We start from the raw sequence: 19,914 nt of genomic DNA, 5'->3' as shown, positions 1-19,914 counted from the left end.
TGAATACTCACATGGTGAATATATGAAAGAATACTTGTTTGTCCGAAACGCTACGGTAAGTATGAGTAGAGCTTTAGGGTGCAGTAAGCTTATGCAAAAGAGGCATGTTTGTTACTAATACATAGTGGGAATTCCACCAAACTTTCGAATTCTGCATTTTAGTATGAATTCAAGGGGATTTCCAGCAAGTTTACAGAATATTATTCCAAACTTTATTTGAGCCGATACCGATATGGAAAGTATTTTAAAGCCAATACGACATCTACTGCGTTTTTTAAGGTTTTGTGAAAAACAAAACCTTATTAAAATCAGTTTACTGTCTGTCTGTCCGTCACACGCATTTTTCTCGGAGACGGTTATAGCGATTGACACCAAATTTGGTAGAAAGGTGGGTACTGTGAACGCTCACGCATACAGTGAGTTACATCCTTTTATGTCGAATTTACATGCAAATGGAGGATGTACATTTTTTTTCATCAAATATAGTCATGTGATGTACCAATTAAAGATCTCGGTTAGTACTTTTCGAAGCCGGTCTTAGTTTTGGCATTTGTTGGAAAGGTAGGGAGTGCAGGGGGTTGAAAGTGATCATTTCTTTAAGAGAGAAACTACCCAACCGAAAAATCTGAAAAAAATCAGAGTCTGACACTATATAATACCTGGGCTCCGAAATACCTTCCATATTAATATCTCTTCAAATAAAGTTAATAATATATAGTATATTACTATAATTTTCAGTAATTGGCTGCAGAACCCCCCTTAAGTTCACCCTAGAGTCACGAAACTTTGCAACAATGTAGGCTACATTGAACATAGACCATAATCCTGCCAAATTTGGAGAAACTCGCACTATTACTAACAAAGTTATATTAGGTCAAAGCTGTCGCTTCTGTACAAATGCAAGACTGAATGTCAATATTCACTTGAAAGTGGATATTTTCACATAATATATGCGTATATTACGTGCTACATACTAATGGAACAAATGCATACTCAAATCTCTTTATAAAATAAATACACAAAACCTTTCATACCTGAAGCATCTAGCTTCCGGTTTCCCGACTTGTTTTAATAAAAGTTTGAGGTGTATACTGTTGAGAAAAAATAAGCTGCCTCTGGATTTTTTTCATCGGTTACTTTACTTTATCGAACGAATACCCAAACACATGAATTGCACTGAAGAGGGAAACAAGTGATTCCCAAAACATCGGTATATGCGTATTAATTTATCGAAAGAGAAAAATCGTCTAATTTTTTATATTACATTACAACAATGTGGCTTCTTTTAAGCATTGAGAAAAATAAGGATATTTTGAGAATCTTTTTCAGCTTAAGAATGAAACAACTCAAAATTTTAAAATTGTGCATGTGACGAAAAGTAAAAATCATTTAGTAGTGCAAAAGAAAATGGAGATCATGCAGCTTTCCTTCGACAAAAGTTTCTCTTTCCCACGTATACTTTTTAATTTATCGTGAACGTGAGTATACCGATGTATATATGCTAGGTGATTCTTGTTAAAAATTATCCAGGGTTATTTTCCCAGCAAGAGGGGAGTACTGAAATTTTTCAGCGACACCTTAATTGTGACGCCGCTTCGGGCACCAGAGGCGAGCTATTAAAGATCTAGAATAGGTGAATAGGTGACAATAAAGCCCCGGATCTGGACGGTATACCGAATAAGGCCTTCAAGCTTGCTGTGAAATGTAAACCGATGTTCGCGGAGTTGTTCGAAGCATGCACGTCCGAGAGGAAATTCCCTGCAGTATGGAGGCAGCAGAAGCTGGTACTACTGCCTGAAACTGGTAAAACTTCCAGGTGAACCATCCTTCTATAAAACCATATGTTTTCTAGACACTATGGAGAAAATTTTGAAGCGGTCCTCATCACCAAGCGTCGCAAGAGAAATCACACCTGTATTAGAATAGGGAATCATATCATCAGTTCCAATCCCATCATAAAATACTTTGGAGTGATGATCAATGGAAAATTAAAATTTCAGCAGAACATAGAGTATATTTGCAAAAAAACATTCACCGCGGCTCTAGGAAGGATGATGTCGAACATAGGAGCGCCGCAGCATACTTGCTGGCCAGCATTGTATGCAATCCCAGCTTGGGAAACAGTACTGCAGATGCTGTGTAACGCACATTCTGCCTTCAGGATCGTCTCAGATGTTGCGACGTTCGTCATCTCGGGAATGATAGTCATTTACATCCTGGAAAACGAGTTGATGAACATACACAACGCTAGGACCAGTCAGAAGAGGGTCGTTGGACTTACGGTTTGATCCCTTCCATCAGGGAGTGGCTGGATAGAAAGCATGGGGAAATCAATTATAACTTCACCCAGTTTCTCACTAGTCATACCTCTATAGGTTTAAATTGGACACCTCGTCTGAATATCAAAACTGCGATCCCACACTCTGGCCGGTCCAGGCTTTTGAAGTTTTCCAACTCCTTAAAAAAAGACAGACGGACGGATAGACAGACAGTAAACCGAATTTAATAAAGTTTTATTTTACACAAAATCTTATAAAAGTCAGAATTTTGGGCGAAAATCTTTCGAAAATTTTATAAAAAAGAATTATGTAATATATCGACAAAATCCTATATACACTGTGTTTCACTTCATTGCGGACAACACTTTTTCTCTGGTTTGTGAGTCTTTTTTGATTTTCAAGTTCGCACATTACACCCTCAGCATGTAGCATGTACCCCCAAAACGGTATTTATTTTAAAGCAGAATGCCAGTAGCGCGATTTTTCGGTGGTTGTCCTTATTGTAAAGATAATTGCGGACAATTGATATACTCCTGCCGGTTTTCTCTCGTTTAGGTCCTTCTCAGATTCCATTTTTTCTTGAATCTGCTTCACGAAAATTCAAAATACTATAGAAATATTTAGATATTTTTCACACCTTATTCATTCTTAGGATGTTGGGGCGTTTTTTCAGTCTAACCTCTAACCCAAGGCGTGTACTGCTGAGAAGAAATGGGTCGCCTGTACCTTTTGGCCTACAGCGCCTACCTGGCTTCATCGATAAATTTTTTTTCAGCAGAATATATTGATTTTTTTAATGAAAATTTAGGATTTTAGTTTTAAGAAAAACAATGCCGCATCTGCACGAGGTTCTGACGGTTTTAAATCAGAGCAGCCCTGCAGATTTGAGCGAGATAGCCACAATAGTCACAATATTACACCTCGTCAAAAATATTATCGTGGAAAATATGCGATAGAGACGTCTTCGCGTAATACGCGCTAACGAGAGTTCCCTTGCACAAGATTGGTCTGAACATCCAAGTCGATGGGAAAATGTCAAAAGGCAGTCTGTGTAGAAGTGATAGCTTTCCATACAAAAATTATATTTTTTTCCCCTAAATTTTTGCTGTTTAAACATTTTTTTTCAAATTTTAACATATATATCTTTTTTTAAAATTTTGTGAACATTTTATCCTAATTCCCCAATTAGTGGTAGTTATAACCAACCAACCATAAAAATGAAAAGAAAACACTGAATTTGGCAAAATAACAAAGAAATTTATTTTCAACGGACAAAACGACATAACAGACACTTTGGTGAATCAAAATTAAAATGCGATTCTATTCTAAGTGTTTCCATTCACTTTTTTTTATAAAAATGTTCGAAGTAATCACCCTCCATTGTTAAGCAATAGGAGAGTTTTTTACTGAAATTACGTATAGGTTTTAATAACATTCTGGTTAATATCTTTGCAGCAGCATTAATTATTTTAGAAAGAAGTCCTTTTAAAGGCCTTAGAGTGTCTTTATTCTCCTCCTCATTTCTTTCAAATATGTAGATTAAAATCGACGATCGTGCCGGCCTATAACGGTCTCTCCACCGATCACGATGTTTTTGATTAAGAAAGGATGTAATGTTTCTGAAACTATGTGGAAGCGTCCCATTCCGGTGAAACGAAACCATAACTTAATCCTTCTGTTAACCGGAACATTTTCTAATAAATCCATCCATTAAATTCCATCGGCTTTGATAATCATGATTCAATCCACCGGGGGAAGGGATAAAAAGGCATTCATTGACAAATAAAATATTTCTAATAAAATTATGATTTTCAGTAATTCGCTCTTGCACCCAATCGCAAAAATCTGCTCTACTTGCTTATGATTTATTGTTGAAATAGCTTCCGAGTTATAGTTGTTTCAGGTAATGATAATTTTAGTAAGTTACAATAACACTTAAGGTGCATTTACATCTGACACTGTCGGACAGAAATCGCGGGTAATGTAAACGGTGAAGAATTTATATCAGATATATACATTTCAATGGTCAAAGGGTAGTATAGGTCCCAGGGCGAAACGTGGATTGGTACACACGATGAAACATGAAGCCTACTGAACCAACAGCTCTACTACCAAACCCTATCTCCACCTGCACGTGGTAACCGCTGGGAGCTCTTTCTTAACGAAAAGCTGCAAACGGAGAAGGATGAAGGCGAGTCTCCCGCGCCTAAAAACGAGACAAATTGTACCAATTGGTCTTCCAGGTTGGCGGTTGGGTAGGGCTCATAACCCTACACGGAATACAACTTGTTACGAAGCCAAAGCAGGAGCCTCGGACTGGACGGATTAACAGCGATAAACCCGGCAACGACAACGGAATAACGATTTGCGCATTTTCTCATGGAACGTGCGCTCCCTGTACAGAAATGAAGCTGCTGCGCAGCTAGCCGATACCCTGTCCTAATATTGGGCTGATGTAACAGCGTTACAGGAGATGCTTTGGACAGGGACCGGTTTCCTTGAAAAGAGCCGCTACACCATAGTGGCCATCCAGTAAACTATGTGCTCGGAGTAGGTTTTTTAGTCAGCCAAAAAATGAAACCTGCTGTTATCGGCTTTTAACACATAAGCAAACGGCTATGCACTCTGTGCTTGCGAGGCAAGTTTATAAATATAAGCGTCATTAACAGTCACGCCCCTACAAAGGAGACTGCAGAGTCCGAGAAGGATACCTTCTACGAGAGGCTTCAGTCCAGGCAAATCAGTAACAGATCAGATTTTCTCTGTGCGGTAAGCGATGGAAAAACTGTTGGAATATGGACAACAGTTATACCATCTATTCATCGACTTTAAAGCCGCCAGCATAGCCAGGGTAAAACTGTCCACGACCATGAGAGAATTCGGTATCCCGACGAAATTGATAAGACTGACTAGGCTGACCCTGACCGATTTGCGAGGCGATATAATCAGAGCAGAATCACTCTCAAGACCATTCGACATCAACAACGGTCTACAACAAGGGGATGCCCCATCATGCGTCCCTTTAGGCTGACCCTCGAGAAAGTGATCCGTGAGGCTGAGGTAAATGCAAGAGGTACGATCCTCTTTAACTCCACCCAACTACTGGCCTATGCTGACGATATCGACATCATGGGAAGAACGACCCGAGACGTACAAACTGCCTTCATCCAGATCGAGCAGGCGGCCATTGGCGCGAGATCTTGGGCTGCACATCAAGACAAAGTATATGGTGGCAACGTCAGCACCGAAAACCAACCAACCAACAACATCAAACCGCACTGGTCAAACGGGAGGAATAAAGATAGGAGAATACAACTATGAGACCGTTGATAATTTCTCCTATCTAGAGTCAAAAATCACAACCGATAACAGCTATGATGATGAAATCCGCGCACGGTTGTTGGCAGCCAACAGAGTCTATTTCAGCTTACAGAAACTGTTCCGCTTGAAACATCTCACCATAGGGTCAAACCTTTTACTGTACAAGACTTTGCCAGTCCTCATGTATTCCTCAGAGACCTGGGTTCTTAGCAAGAAGAATTGCGAACTCTTGGCCGCGTTCGAGAGAAGAATCCTCTGAAGAAATTTTTGCCTCTTACATGAGGGTGGACGATTCCGTAGCCTACATAACGACGAAATCTATGAGCGATACCATGACCGTCCGGTTGTGAATAAAATCCGGCTTAATAGGTTACGGTGGGCGAGTCACTTAATCCGTGTGGATGAGGATGATCTAGCCCGGAAAGTCTATAAGGGCAATATCTATGGTAGAAAAAGAAGACGAGTCAGAACTTGCCTGAGATGGAGCGATGGCGTAGGTCAGGACGCCAGACAGCTTTTAGGGACATCGAATTGGTGGACCTCGGCGCAAAACCGGGATGTCTGGAGTTTCTTATTAAGGCAGGCGTAGACCGGATACCGGTTGTTGCGCCGTTGATGATGACGATGATCCTAGTGGTTCAATGGCGATGATTTTTTTTAGAAACTAAATTGCTAAACTACTAAACTAATCAGTTAAGAAAAAAAAATATTTTACATTTTTTGCTTAAAGTTGCATGAATGGCATATAGTTTGTACGGTTGCTTTGAAACATCTTGTATAGACTTCCGAATCGTAGGGGGTCACAAATCTCGGCCTGGTTAAGTTAATTAAACGGTGAAGATCGGGACAGGTTGGTTGAAAATTATATTTCTGGCACCCCGGTGCAGTATGTAGTATCCACTTTCATAGTCAAGCCACATGCATATATGAAGAAAATTTTTTAAGGAGTGTCGGCTTTTTGGAAAATTGTGGAGAAATTGTGTTGGTTATCAGGGGTTCAAAAAAATAATATATTTTATAACAAACCTACTTTTTATAACATTGACGGAACCAGCCAGGAACGGAACGTACTATATATATATAAATATTTGTATGAAACTTGGTTTATTCAGTATCCTGATGCGGTACAATATTTTTCAGGAAGAAGGTTACGTAAGTATCACAAGGGCATTGACTAATCCTTTACTTTCATTCGCGTTGATATTAACATTGGTACTGTCGTTGTCCTTTTATCGAATAAGCAACTCCGCCTATTGTATGCACCCCCACAAATGATGTCCACTATAAAAAAGGAAGGGACTGAATATTCAATCTGAAAGTGCATAAGTGCATTCAGGGTATCTTCTGCCTTTACCAACAATTAACGTATGAATTCTGTTATATACAACTTTTTTCAACAGAGAGGATTCTTTGAACGATTCCATTGAATCCTCTCAAACTGTGCATTGTTCTTAGATTTTTTAGTTTAAACGGGCACTTCTGGTCGCTGATTTCCTAAACTGGATATTAATGAATTTGAAATCGAATTTAAAATGCCAAATCGTGAAAAGCCGGTCTTGGTTCTTAGCGATCAGAACCACTTTTGGTACTCACTGTAATTTCCGTTGGTAGAATTGGAACCGGTACATTTGCGAGCTTCAATTTTTAATTAATTAAAAACCAAAGGAAATCAATCGTGGCTAACAAATGGTTTACGAGATAGTGAGGTATGACACCTACTACAAGCTCTAGTTCAGTGTCACAACTTTGCCTTTCAGGTCCATATCAACAGAATTTTAACAAAATTTCTATGAATCAATGCATTCTTTATTCCAAATCATTTAGTGATGCTTCAAACCGTATTCTATCTAAATCACAAACCGTCCAGCTTGCAGTCGAGTTGGTCGTCCGTTTGAAACGATGCCCCTGGCGAACATAGCCGATCGCATACGAAGATTCCCATCTCATAAAATTTATTCAAGCGAGGATTCTGAGAAAAAGTTTTCTAGCAATTTTTTCGTACCTGAAAAGGTCCTTGATCAACACAAAGTGGGTAAGAAGACGAAGATTAGCAATTGCTTTTTCGTTTAAAAACAATTTTGCATGCGTTTTGGTGACACTTGACGGCAGAAAATTGATTTTTATCTGCGGTTTGTCGCCATTAAAGTGTGTAGGAACCATAAAGAATAGGACGTGATTTATTGAAAATTTGCTAGGACACGAGACAAAGTCTAGGTGCCCAGCGATTCCAGACAGGCTGGGCATTGTTTCAAATAAGTCTTTTCCTGGCCATGAAGTAGAATTTTCTATATAAATTGGCTTAGAATTGTCGCGGACCAAGTGTCATTCGTTCGATGACAGCTGAGATAGCCCAGCGACCGAGCAGAATAAATAGCCGTAGAATAACTAGAAACTAAAAGTGTTCTGTTGGACGGTTTTACGTTGATAATCTCGCAGGGAAATCGTTTAATTCCTCGCGCGTGGAAGGAGGGCTGTGCCGTGACTTTTAGAAAGATTTCGCAGTGGTTTTAATATGGATGTTGATTTACCAAATGTGCTGAAAAGATGTTTAAGTGCTCCGATCATTAATAACTTGCCCGCAAACTCCACCTTGCCTACGTCGAAACAGAATCCCAGCGGCGACGAGATGACTTCAACCACAGCTTCCGCATCGACCAGCAGTGCTTCCTCCTCGAGGTATATGAATTTCTCCTTTTATTCCGAATAAGGTAATCACGCATGCACACATCTCTTTGCAGGGAAGCATCGCCAGCTCCGATTTTGAATATATTCGCTCCCCGGGCACGGCGCTACTCTGCCAGCTATGCCTCATTGAGCGGCGGTGGGAATGGACCACGATTGACTCCTCGAGTATCTCAACTGCGGCAGGAAGAATGTGCAGACGCTAATACCCGGGAGGTCAACCACGAACGTGAAGTTCACAGCGCCATGCAGATGTCTCAGAGTTGGGAAGATCTAACCCTCGTGGCGGAGAATTGGTCCTGCAAATCCGAAGATTTGACCAATCCTTTGCAAGTTTCGTTGCCAACTGGGCCGCCAAGCTGTTCGAGTCCTAGCCCAACCAGGTAAGCTAAATAAAATTGGAGACAATGGAGATTGTCATGTGATCGTGGCATTTGTTTATTTATTAATTTTTTTTTGTTTTCATTTCAGTCGCGCTGGCATGCGTTTACCGTACGGACTATCCCCATCCCCCACGAGGAAAATATTTACTAGACGGTCTATGTCGCCGATAGCCATGCGCCCAAGCCAGCTGGGACCTGTGAAAAGGAAATTTGAGTTGGACGATTGCAACTGGACAAGCACTTGTTCACCGCCTCCGTTCAAGAAAATTTTTACTGAGAGGTAAGTTTTTATTTTTGATTATTTCTTATTTAAAAACTTCGCGTAATTTTCATAAAATAATCCCAGTCGAATAATGAGATAAAGACATGAATCATTTAGACATTTGCTTTGTTTATAAAAAAATGTTCGATGATGAATTTCGCATGCCCGTGCTGAATGCACAAAACGTGACAAACTCGTAAGCAGTTTTTATATCCGCAAAATGTTGGAGTATTTAGTTCGAAGGCTTTTTTGTTAGAGTATAAATTAAGGTTAGACAGGCTGCCGAATGTATTTCATTCCATTCGAAAACTTTGACTTTTACTCGAATGATTACTTGCTTAGAAATTCAAGACTTATTTCTCCCTCACAAAATTTAACATCAAACAGGAGATGAACTCTCGTTCTTAATAAAATCGTTGTTCAGATTAATTTACAATTGAATAAATTGGCGGCTAAATTAGTGGAGCTTCTGCCTTTCAATCGGCGAAATTCTCAACCGAAATACATATAAGAGAGTCACGTACATAATTAACTCTGCCCGACGTCGATTTCCTCTTAAATGTGGCGGCAGTCGATAACATGGTTCGCCACATAACCATAATTCTTTCTTACAACAGGCATCCCTCGAGTTAGAACACTTCGACTTTGCCTTTTCGACCAGAAGTATTGAGGAATATATCTCGACTTAAGAAGATTCTGCTTGATTTAGGTCATTTTCGAATTAGAAAGTGTTTTTTGGAACCAGCTAGTGCCCTAAGTTCATTTGGCTTCTTAGCACAATCGAAACCTCTGCGAAAAATAAGGTTAATTACAATTCTGGGTTAGAAATTCATTCTATCGTAAATGGAGCTTGTGGTCGAGTAGACTTTGTTTTGAGTAAGGTATAACAGATTCGAGGACGAGGGAATCAGTTTTAGTTATTAAGGATGTGCTAAGAATATGGGAAAATTTTAAAAGAACGTGATGATTGGTCCGCTTGCTTGTCTTTTATTCAATATTATCAAGTTTTATCAACTTAGTTACGTCGTAACTTAAGGCTCTAAAAAGAAACTAAGTCTAGTTTGCGTTATTAGTACGCTTCTTAGATTACAACATTTTAGCCTGTGATTTTCTAAAGTAGTCTAAGCAGGATGCTAGCACAGTGTAAAACAAAACCTTATTAAAATCGATTCAATGTCTCTTTGCCTGTCTGTCTGTCACACACACTTTTCTCCAAAACGGCTAAACCGATCCGAACGAAATCTGGTGGACAGATGGAAACTATGAAATCCTACGCATTCAGCGAGTGGTATAAATTTAGGTGGTGTTTAAAGGGGGGCTCGCCATACATGCAAAGGGGGTATTCAAAAAATGTTTCACCGGATATAGTCGTGTAGGGTATCACATGAAAAGTCTCGATTAGTACTTTCCGAAACTGGTATTAGTTTTGTCGTAACTTGTAAAGTACGCGAGTGAGGCGACAAAATGTACGCACTTAAAGTGAGACAGGACTCATTTTCGGAAGCTACCCAACCTAAAAATCCGAAAAAAATCAGGATGGTGCACTTAGATGAAATCTAGGCCTCAAAATATGTCCCATTCCGATATCTGCTCAAATAAACTTACTAATAGTACATTACCAACTTTTAGAAATTGACTAAAAAACTCCCCTTACGTTCATCCTAGGAGTATTAAATTCTACTAAAAGTCTCGTGCATACACATCCCAAGTTTCATGCAAATCTGACTATTAGTGTTAAAGTTATACCAGTTCAAATTTATCAATTTCGTGCGAATTTACTGCATTCTAAGCCATACAAATAAGATGCTAACGTCATAATTAACGAGAATAATTGACATTGGAATGAAATATTCAAATTCGCATTTATGAAGAATCTTCTTTCCTTCGCATTTGCAAATAATATTAAACTCAGAGTGTGAAGCGTATGAGGTTGAATATTATGAACACAGGGCTTTCCATCAAATGATTTATTTAAATCGCTTTCTAAAAAATAGAGGGAAATTGAATTTTTAACTTTGTGACACGGAGCTGTCGTGCACTCGTCGCTCCTCACATCTTCTTTTTCTTCAGCCTTTTTCCCATTCTCAAGCGGGGTCGATTCGTCGTGATCGGTTTCGTCATTTTATTTTATCAAACGCCTGATCTGAATGTAATCGCAAGACTATTAAATCCCCATCCACCGTATCAAGCCATGGTTGTTTCGGCCGGCCTTTTGGTCGCTTACCGTTTACTCCGATGTTCAGACCAATATTGGCAAGTGAATTCGCGTTGGCGCGAATTACGTGACCATACCATCGAAAACGCCTCACATGTAGTTTTTGCACGATCGGTGCAACCCCATATCGATCGCGGATATCCTCATTTCGGACGTGACTAAAACGGGTTAAGCCACCAGTGCAATGAAACAACTTCGGTAAATTTTAGATTTAAGACGTTCGTTAATACTTCGATCACAAAGAACACCAGTTGTGGAACACCACTTCATCCAGGTTGCATTCATGTGTGAAGCAATTTCATTAAGCAGTTCTCGTTTGGCTGATAGTATTAACCCGAGTCATCTAAATCGCTCAGTTTTGGGCAGGTTATTGAAGCTGACAGCACTGAGCAATTTAAATACCTCGAGTCAATGCTGCCAGCCAATGGAGAACTGCGTTATGCTTCTGGCATAGGGAAACACAAAACCTTTTAGATCTGAAGCGTCAAGCTTCCGATTTCCGGACTTGTTTTTCTATTGTAAATATCACTCATCAGCAGGAGTTAGGTAGAGCATCGCAATTGGTAAATCGAGGAAACAGAGTTTCTGTCGACTAGCACAGACAAACGAATAGCACTAGATTCGCTTTCGCTGTCTTATCTAAAATCTGGAAAAGCAGTTATCTCAACACCAAGTTTAAGCTGAGACTATTTTGTGCTAGTTGTCTTCCTGTATTTCTACATATATGAGGATAGCACATGGAAAGTGACCATCACTGATACTCAAAAGCTCCAAGCCTTCCTGGACACCTGGCTGCGACTTATCATCGTAGTACGCTGGCCTGACACTATACAGATGAAGCAAAAGATTTTTCCGATTTTTTATTAAAAATTTAAGCAAAATTTTGAGTCAATTTCTCGAATCCATCTATCATGAAGTTGTTCAATACTACTGTTTTCAATGTCATCCAGATTGTTGAAGTTGCGGCTACGAAGAAAGTGCGCCATGGAACGAAAAAGGTGGTCGTCAGATGACGCAAGGTACGGAAGAAGTGCAATGACGTCGAGATTTTTTATTTTTTCTTGGGTTTGTCTGGCGATATGTGGCTTTGGGTTGTCTAGCTGCAGGAGAATGCGCTTTCGATTGATCAAAGCTGGGTATTTTCTGTCGAGTGCATCATACATTCGATCATGTTTGGCACAGTAGAAGTTTGTGTCTATGGTTCGACCATTCGGAACCAGCTCGAAGTGAATTACTCCTTCGAAATTCCACCAAACGCACAAAAGTGCCTTCCTTGAAAATCGATCCCGTTTTTCTACCGGTTCCGCCATTTGCCCGAGTCCAACCATTGATTTTGTTTATCTGGATTGTTGAAATAGACCCACTTTTCATCATAAGTAACGATTCTCCTAAATGTCCCTCAGCTCCCGGAGACACTCGTACTCGTTCTCTACTGTTCTGCGCCAAGTGCCCTTGGGGTGAGTCAATCGTCACCCATCTTAGGAGAGTGGTTTCGCGTGATAGAAAGGGTTATCTTTCATGTGCCACTTCCATATAGCAACACAGAAAGAATACTATCACAGAAAAATCTCAGTTTAATCTAGGTGTTGAGATGACTCCATTTCCAGATTTCAGACAAGGCAGCGAAAGCAGACTTAGCGCTATTAATACGTCGGTCAACATCTAGTTCCTAGATACACAAATTGATCGACGCCTTCGATGCTCTCCCTATTAATGCAGATAGGGAGAGTGCGATCATCTTCAGTCAAACTCTACTTGTCTCTCTTTCCAAATCCAGAACTGTTTGGCCAAGATTCATGACCGGGTAAGAGAGAAAAAAGATGTCATCGGTGTAGTCGAGGTGTTTAAATAAAGATATCATTGTCCATTGAATCCCTCCACATCCTCTGGAAAAGGCAACTTGAAGAACGTCTTTTGTTGAGGATGCTGGGAGTCCTGAGTTCGCACCCACTTGGTGACGGACCGGGCTACTTGGGAAGCAACTTACTTCCTCTTTTGTAGTCCACGGACTCCTCTTTTTTTTAGTTAAACCCAAGTCTTCAAAAAAGAACGAAAAAGCTGACTGAGGGTTTCGTCCAGGGCAGAGGCAACTTATCAGACGCTGCCTCACCTTTGCCCTGGGAGCAACGTAACCGAAAGTAACGACAAATGGAAATCGCTAGCTATTAGATTCTCTGGAATGTCCCTCCTACGTAGAGTACTCCAGATACATTACCTGTTCACGTTATCGAAAGTTTTCTCGAAATCGATGGAGAACAGGTGCAGCAAGGAACTAAATACCGTGCTCTATGCTCCCCTAGAAAAATTTAGCTGAATGTTCCAGTCTATGCGCTGTGCAAGCGGATTCTTTCCTCAATATGGGCATTGAGGCCTCATGTCGTAATGCTGACATAGTATGTCGCTATCACCCGCTTAGGCATCCGCAGTGCGGTAAGATGAAACAAAAGAGTTTTCACTGCCTCATGGACTAATACGTTTAGATCTATGGGGAAACAACAGACCTGGGGGCACAGAGCATTGCAAGACTTATTGGAGAACTGGGTTCAGTTTTTGCAATGCCTTCTGACTCTCGAATCCCCATATATCTATTTGGTAGAAGGTATGAAATTATCTTCAAACGTAGAGGAAACTGGGATGAACCAGAAGAATGCGTGGATATACAGAGGTCTTCTACACCGATGGCTTAAGAACAGAACAGGAGTTTAGTTTTGGATTAGGAAGGAGAATGAATGAGCTTCCTCTGGGACAATATGCAACGGTCTTTCAAGTTGAAGTGCAGGGACAACCTGGGTAGGTGATTGAAGAGTGATTAAAGGGCAGGCGGATAGTAATCTACTGCGATAGTCAAGCTGCACTGAAGATGTTGAGCAGTTCTTTGATCACGTTAAAAGTCGTTGAGGAATGTAGAAACCGATTGAATTCTATTTTAAGTTCAATACAGTGGAGCTACTCTGAGTATCTGGTCACTGTGATGTAGAGGTAAATGAAATTTTGGATATCTTAGTAAAAGAAAGTTCATTCCGGGACTGGAACTAGCATTTGGAGCGTCAGTAGCATTGACTAATGACTATCAGAAACTGGGAACAAGCTTTATGGGCGCCTTCATTTTATCCGCGCTGGCTCAGCAACACCATGCCATCTGTATCTCCGAAACCTGGCTGGACGATGCTGTAATAAACTCCGAGCTCCCCGAAGGGTACTCCACTTTCTGCTGTAACAGAGATCGGGATGCACCTCGTAACTCCACCGGCAGTGGGGTCCCAATTGCAATTGCTTTAGCGTCTTTCAACTGAGCACATATATTAAGCAACTCATCGGATCAAATTTTAAACACCTTTTACAATATCCTGTCCTTTCTTCCCCTGCTTGCCTACGTTCGTACCCAACTTGGTTCACAATGAAAATTCTTAATATCATTCGCCTGAAACATACACTCCGGAAAAAGTTCCGGGTTTCTAAGAATGACGCCGACCTTGCTTACTTTAAGGCTATACGCTCTACTGTGAAGTCAATGGTTAGAAAAGCGCGTGAAAGGTACTTATTGAGCGTCCAAGCCATCCTTGCCCGCGGTAACTTTAAACCATTTTGGTCTCACGTTCGCAATTCTCGTAATGCAACGCAATCTCTTCCTTTTTCTATCAGTTTTGCTGACTCCACTGCCAGCTCCCCACAACAATACTGTGACAGTCTCTGCACCTACTTCTCTTCAGTGTTTTCTCCCTCGAGCCTTCCACCCTCTACACCTCTCTATAACTGCAAATTGCTCCGAATCTCTAGCCATTCCTCTCCTTACGCCTTCCTTGGTTGAGTTCCTCATTGGTAATTTTGACCCCAATGTCGGACCTGGCCCCGATGGGCTTCCTAACCTCTTCCTCCTTAACTGTAAAAAACACATTTCCCTCCCCCTGAGTATAATCTACAACAAAAGTCTAGAAGATTGCTACTTTCCCCATCTCTGGAAAGAGGCCTTTATCATCCTTAACCTCAAGAACGGAGACCCTTCTCTTGCTGTGAACTACCGCCCCGTTTCTCTTCTCTCCTCTTGCTCCAAAATCCTGGAAAGATACATCGATGACTGGTTGACCGCGCACTTCGGTCACCTCATTGTCAAAAAGCAGCATGGTTTCGTGAAACATAGATCTACGGCTTCAAAACTTCTGGTGTTTACCAACTTTGTTGCTAAATGCTTTAATTCACGACAGGAGGTACATGCTATTTATATTGATTTTTCCAAAGCCTTTGATACCGTTGACCATAACATTCTCCTCTTTAAAGTTTCATTACTAGACTTCCCTTCCTCAGTCATCTCCTGGCTTTCCTCCTATCTCTCATACCGTTCCTGCAAAGTTTCTTTTCATGGTTACTCATCTCGTTCCTTCTCTCCTTCCTCTGGTGTTCCCCAAGGCTCTATACTTGGTCCGCTACTCTTCCTGTTTTTTATCAATGACCTCGCCTCCATCCTCACCTGCCCGTATTTGCTTTACGCAGACGACCTTATATTATTTGCCTCTATTTTGTCTCCGCTGGACTGTGCTCTCTTACGGTCCAACTAAATTATCAAATTTAGTCCGTTGGTGTTCGGTCAACAAGCTAACACTGAATGTCAACAAATGCCCCTGGATGTGCTATTCGCTTAAACTCTCCCGACATCCTTTTCCTATTCTTTCAGTAAACCCCTTTCATTACTGACCTTATTCAAAGACCTGGATGTAATATTCGACGACAAACTTGGTTTCAATTCCCACTTCGTTGACATTATCATAGAGCTTCCAAAATTTCTGGTTTTATTCTACGTTCCTCCTCCGACTTTACCTCAACCCAGTCCTCCTTAACACTCTTCTATTCCCTTGTCAGAAACATCCTTGAATATTGCTGTGTAGTCTGGTCCCCCTTCCGCATTCGTAACTTCCGCCCTCTTGAAGTTGTACAACGCAAATTCACCCAGAGCATCTTTTACAAAAAGAACCTTCCACGGGTTGATTTGCCGTCACGACTCCGCACCCTCAATCTCTCGTCCCTGCAGCAACGCCATATCTTCCTTGATATGTGTACTCTTTTCAAATTCTGCAATTGTCTGATGGACTGCTCCGCCAACTTGGATATTACTTTCCGTATCGCCTCGTCTCACAACACACGAAGTGCGGACATTTTTAATGTACTCTTCGTGTAGCTCGAGATTTACTTCCATTCTCCGATCCCGAGGCTTTGCCGATCTTATAACACCCTACAGGTACGGCCCTTTATTCTGTTTCCTTCTCTAGTTTTAAGCGTAAAATAAGCCATTCATTTGCTCCTCCCTCTGAGGATAATATGTAATAAGGAATTTGTTTTCTATGTATTGTCCCCATTAAATAAATAAATTATGGCAAGTGACAGCCTAAATGCTGCTAGACACACCAAATTTTTCCTGCTAGAACCAAACAAACATACTGCAAAGTTTATGCTGTAGAAAAGCAGGAAGACTATCAAAAGTGTTGTGAGCATTTTGTCTGGCCAAAATTTACTTAGTGGACATAAGTTCAGAATAGGAATTCTACACGATGATACCTGTCCACCCTTTAATAATGAAGTGAAATCCATGGAACATTTTCTTTAATTTACTTAGTGGACATAAGTTCAGAATAGGAATTCTACACGATGATACCTGTCCACCCTTTAATAATGAAGTGAAATCCATGGAACATTTTCTTTAATTGATCCGTCTGCGAACGCATCAGACTTCTGGTGCTGATGAGCTCCGGCTGCAGTGGGTAGCATCACATCCACTAGCGGAAATTCTGCGATACATAAATGAATCTGGGACGGAGAAGTTTAGTATGATGGATCGCTATGGTCTGAATGCTCAGCAGCTTGGTCCATCTCCCATCACACGCGCGCACGTCATTTACACATGATGAAACGGAATGGTTTAATCAATGAGGCTAGCATGAAATTGAATGCTTTTTGTATTCTAACAAATATTGAACAGTGAAATAGTTTTATAAAATAATCGTGTAAAATGAAGATGTACATAAACAATTTATTGCAAAAATATTAACCCTCATGATCCAAAGTCTGTTTAATTTCTGTATTAAAAAATGAAAACAACTCTCTAAGCAATTGTATTTTTCTATTCGATTACAGTCGAGGCCCTTCCCCAATTTGTCAATCGCCATCATCAATATGCCCAAGCCCCGATTCCGGAACATATGAAGGGCGTCTTACACCCAAACTATTTGTGTCCAAGCTTTACTCAAATGGTACAAACTCGTCATCATCAATATGTTCATCGCCAATGATACCATCTCCCGGTGTCGATTCAGCCATCGATCTTGCATCAAACAACAGCGGCAGTCCAGCCGCTATGATATCGTCGTCTGCAAGTAGCGAGCCCATGAGTGTGGTGTCATGTTGTGATAATGAAACTGAAAGCGAAATGACTGATACAGAGTCTGAAACCCGCGCGAAAATTGGAATGGATAGTGATAGTGAGACAACAACAGATTCATTGCGAGAAAAGAAACTCATCATGGATGATGTAAAGATGTTTGAAGAAAGTTCTAAGAATGACGAAAACTTCAAGATAGTGGGGAATTTGAGTTCGGAACAATTGTTGGCCCCAACCATTGTAACCCCCGAGAAGTTAATAAAATCAATAATGCCTGCATCATTAAACTCGACTGATTCTCTCTCTAGCTTTAGTGATACTAATTTTAGGATAAACCGTAATGATAATGATTCTGGTGATAATAGCATAAGTAGAAATGTGGAGAGCAGTGAAAGCAGTAGCAATTACGAAAGTGAATTAGTGTCAGCCGTAGATGCTAGCACATGAGTCATCAACTGTGGCAGTCTATTCGCATAAAGATAAATATTGATAAACATTAACAATATCAAACATTATTTAAATTTAATTTATAAAACACACGTAGTCCTCTGTAGATTAGTATGAAAGAAGAGTATATATTGGGTGTACTAATAAGCCAAGTGACTCACGATAGGATTTTGAACATTTGCAAAGAAAATATCCGGTTAAGCCTGCACCGAAGGCCCCAATTATTTCGAACCTTCCTGGAATACATTCTAATAAAAAATGGGGCGAACAAACCCGTTTCATTATACGATGGGACATAATGAAGCAAGGGATGTTTCCCCTTCATGATTACGATTACATTTATCAATAAATAATTAAATGTTCAAAACTCGGATAGCAAAAATGATAGTATAAACATAGATGAGGCTATAGAAAATACACATACCCTTACAGCTCGTGGAGAGAACGAAATACAAATCCCTACCAATATATATTTACATTTAAGAGAATGATAGTTTTCTAGCGTTTATTATTAAAGATACAAATATTCATCCTAACAAACATATTCGCAAAAAGCTGAACCTGGTAGCCAATATATATTATTATAGACTCATAATTTGTAAATAAACCAAGATAACACAAAGATAATTTCATTCATACGCTTCATTTTTATTCTTCATCGTTGAGAAGTGTCACATCTCCAATTTAAATTCTAATGTTTATGTTTCGTGTTTAATAGTTTTCGATTCTAAATGCCTAACATGTTTGTTTCTTGTAGAACAATTTAGAGTAAATTATTTGAAATTGATTCAAATGGACGTGTTGAGTCATTTTGTTGGCAACGTTTCGAGTTAATTGAGGAGAACTTCAATATTGTTGCAATGAACCTGTTTTGTTTCGCTAGGTCGAACCGTACTTATGAAATTGCAAACCGAAAACATACATAATCAATTTTTGTCTTTAGTAATAGTCATGGAGAAAGATAAATAATAAAATTAAAATTAGGAGGAAATGTGTAGATTGCGTTAATTTACAAGTTTATGTAAAGTGGACGCAAGATATATATTTTATGGAGTTTGTAAAGTTTGAGTTATGAAGAACGATAATAAAAAATTGTAGAAACTTACTTCGTTCTTTTTTCTGTTAATTTTTTGCAGGCATTACTAAGCACCTGAGCAAACAGACAAAATTAGCCTCGGGAGACCCAAAGTGATTTAAGTGAGTTATTTTATATATTAATTATTTAATGCCGCTTATGCGTCTTATGAGAATATAGTCGATTTGCGTTTTACTGTTATTATCATATATTCACAAGTACAAAGTCATGGGTGTCCGCAAAATCGACTATTTACTCGCCACCTCCAATGCACGCTACAAACCCTTTTAATCCATAGCACCCGTTGCCGTCTGCCTTTTCACCCATATGACCATTAAGGTCACCTGCAATTATGATATAGTCACTTTGCACGTTATTATTATTATTCTGTTAAGGGAAAGTCGCACGGCGTCCTTGAAGAACTATTGTGCCCCTTTTACTGGTTATAGTGTACCTATTGATCATAGTATCTCAAGCAGGCCTGTAACCGTTAGGAACTTTAGTATGTTTCCTACTTCCAGATCTTTCAGCTTTGCATCTGGTATTAAGTGTTCTCCCAGATGTCTCGACCAACTTTGCACAAGTGCCGGGCACTGTCCCAGGACGTGTATAGAGGTTTCTTCCTCCTCCTCACAAAACCTGCAGGCAGTGTTCGTAGATATCCGTAGCTTCTCTAGGTGATAGTTCAGCCGACAATGACCAGTGAGAATTCCCACTATGATTCGGAGGTTCTTTTTGGTGAGATTTAAGCAATCCTTTGTACGCATGGGTTCGTATCCCTCAATAAGCACCCTGGACTGCTCCATCCCTGGTAACGTTGCACGTTGCAGGTCTTTGCATCGAAAAATTGCCAGAAGGCGTCTTTCTCGGCATCAGGTCGACC

At 40.1% G+C, this 19,914-nt stretch overlaps 1 protein-coding gene across 1 annotated transcript; it reads left to right on the top strand.

Annotated features, from left to right (window-relative positions):
- The first annotated feature begins 7,457 nt into the window (after positions 1–7,457).
- Positions 7,458–19,061, top strand: LOC119646394 (protein FAM122A). The gene is made up of 4 exons (XM_038046838.1): positions 7,458–8,276; positions 8,339–8,665; positions 8,754–8,945; positions 17,266–19,061. The coding sequence occupies exons 1-4, from the start codon at positions 8,113–8,115 to the stop codon at positions 17,954–17,956; spliced, it is 1,374 nt and encodes a 457-aa protein (XP_037902766.1). The 5' UTR covers positions 7,458–8,112; the 3' UTR covers positions 17,957–19,061.
- Positions 19,062–19,914: the final 853 nt, after the last annotated feature.

The sequence above is a fragment of the Hermetia illucens genome, chromosome 1 (assembly GCF_905115235.1).
Source record: "Hermetia illucens chromosome 1, iHerIll2.2.curated.20191125, whole genome shotgun sequence".
Taxonomy (NCBI): Eukaryota; Metazoa; Arthropoda; class Insecta; order Diptera; family Stratiomyidae; genus Hermetia; species Hermetia illucens.
The sequence above is the reverse complement of the archived record's forward strand: the minus strand, read 5'-3'. Positions and strand labels throughout refer to the sequence as shown.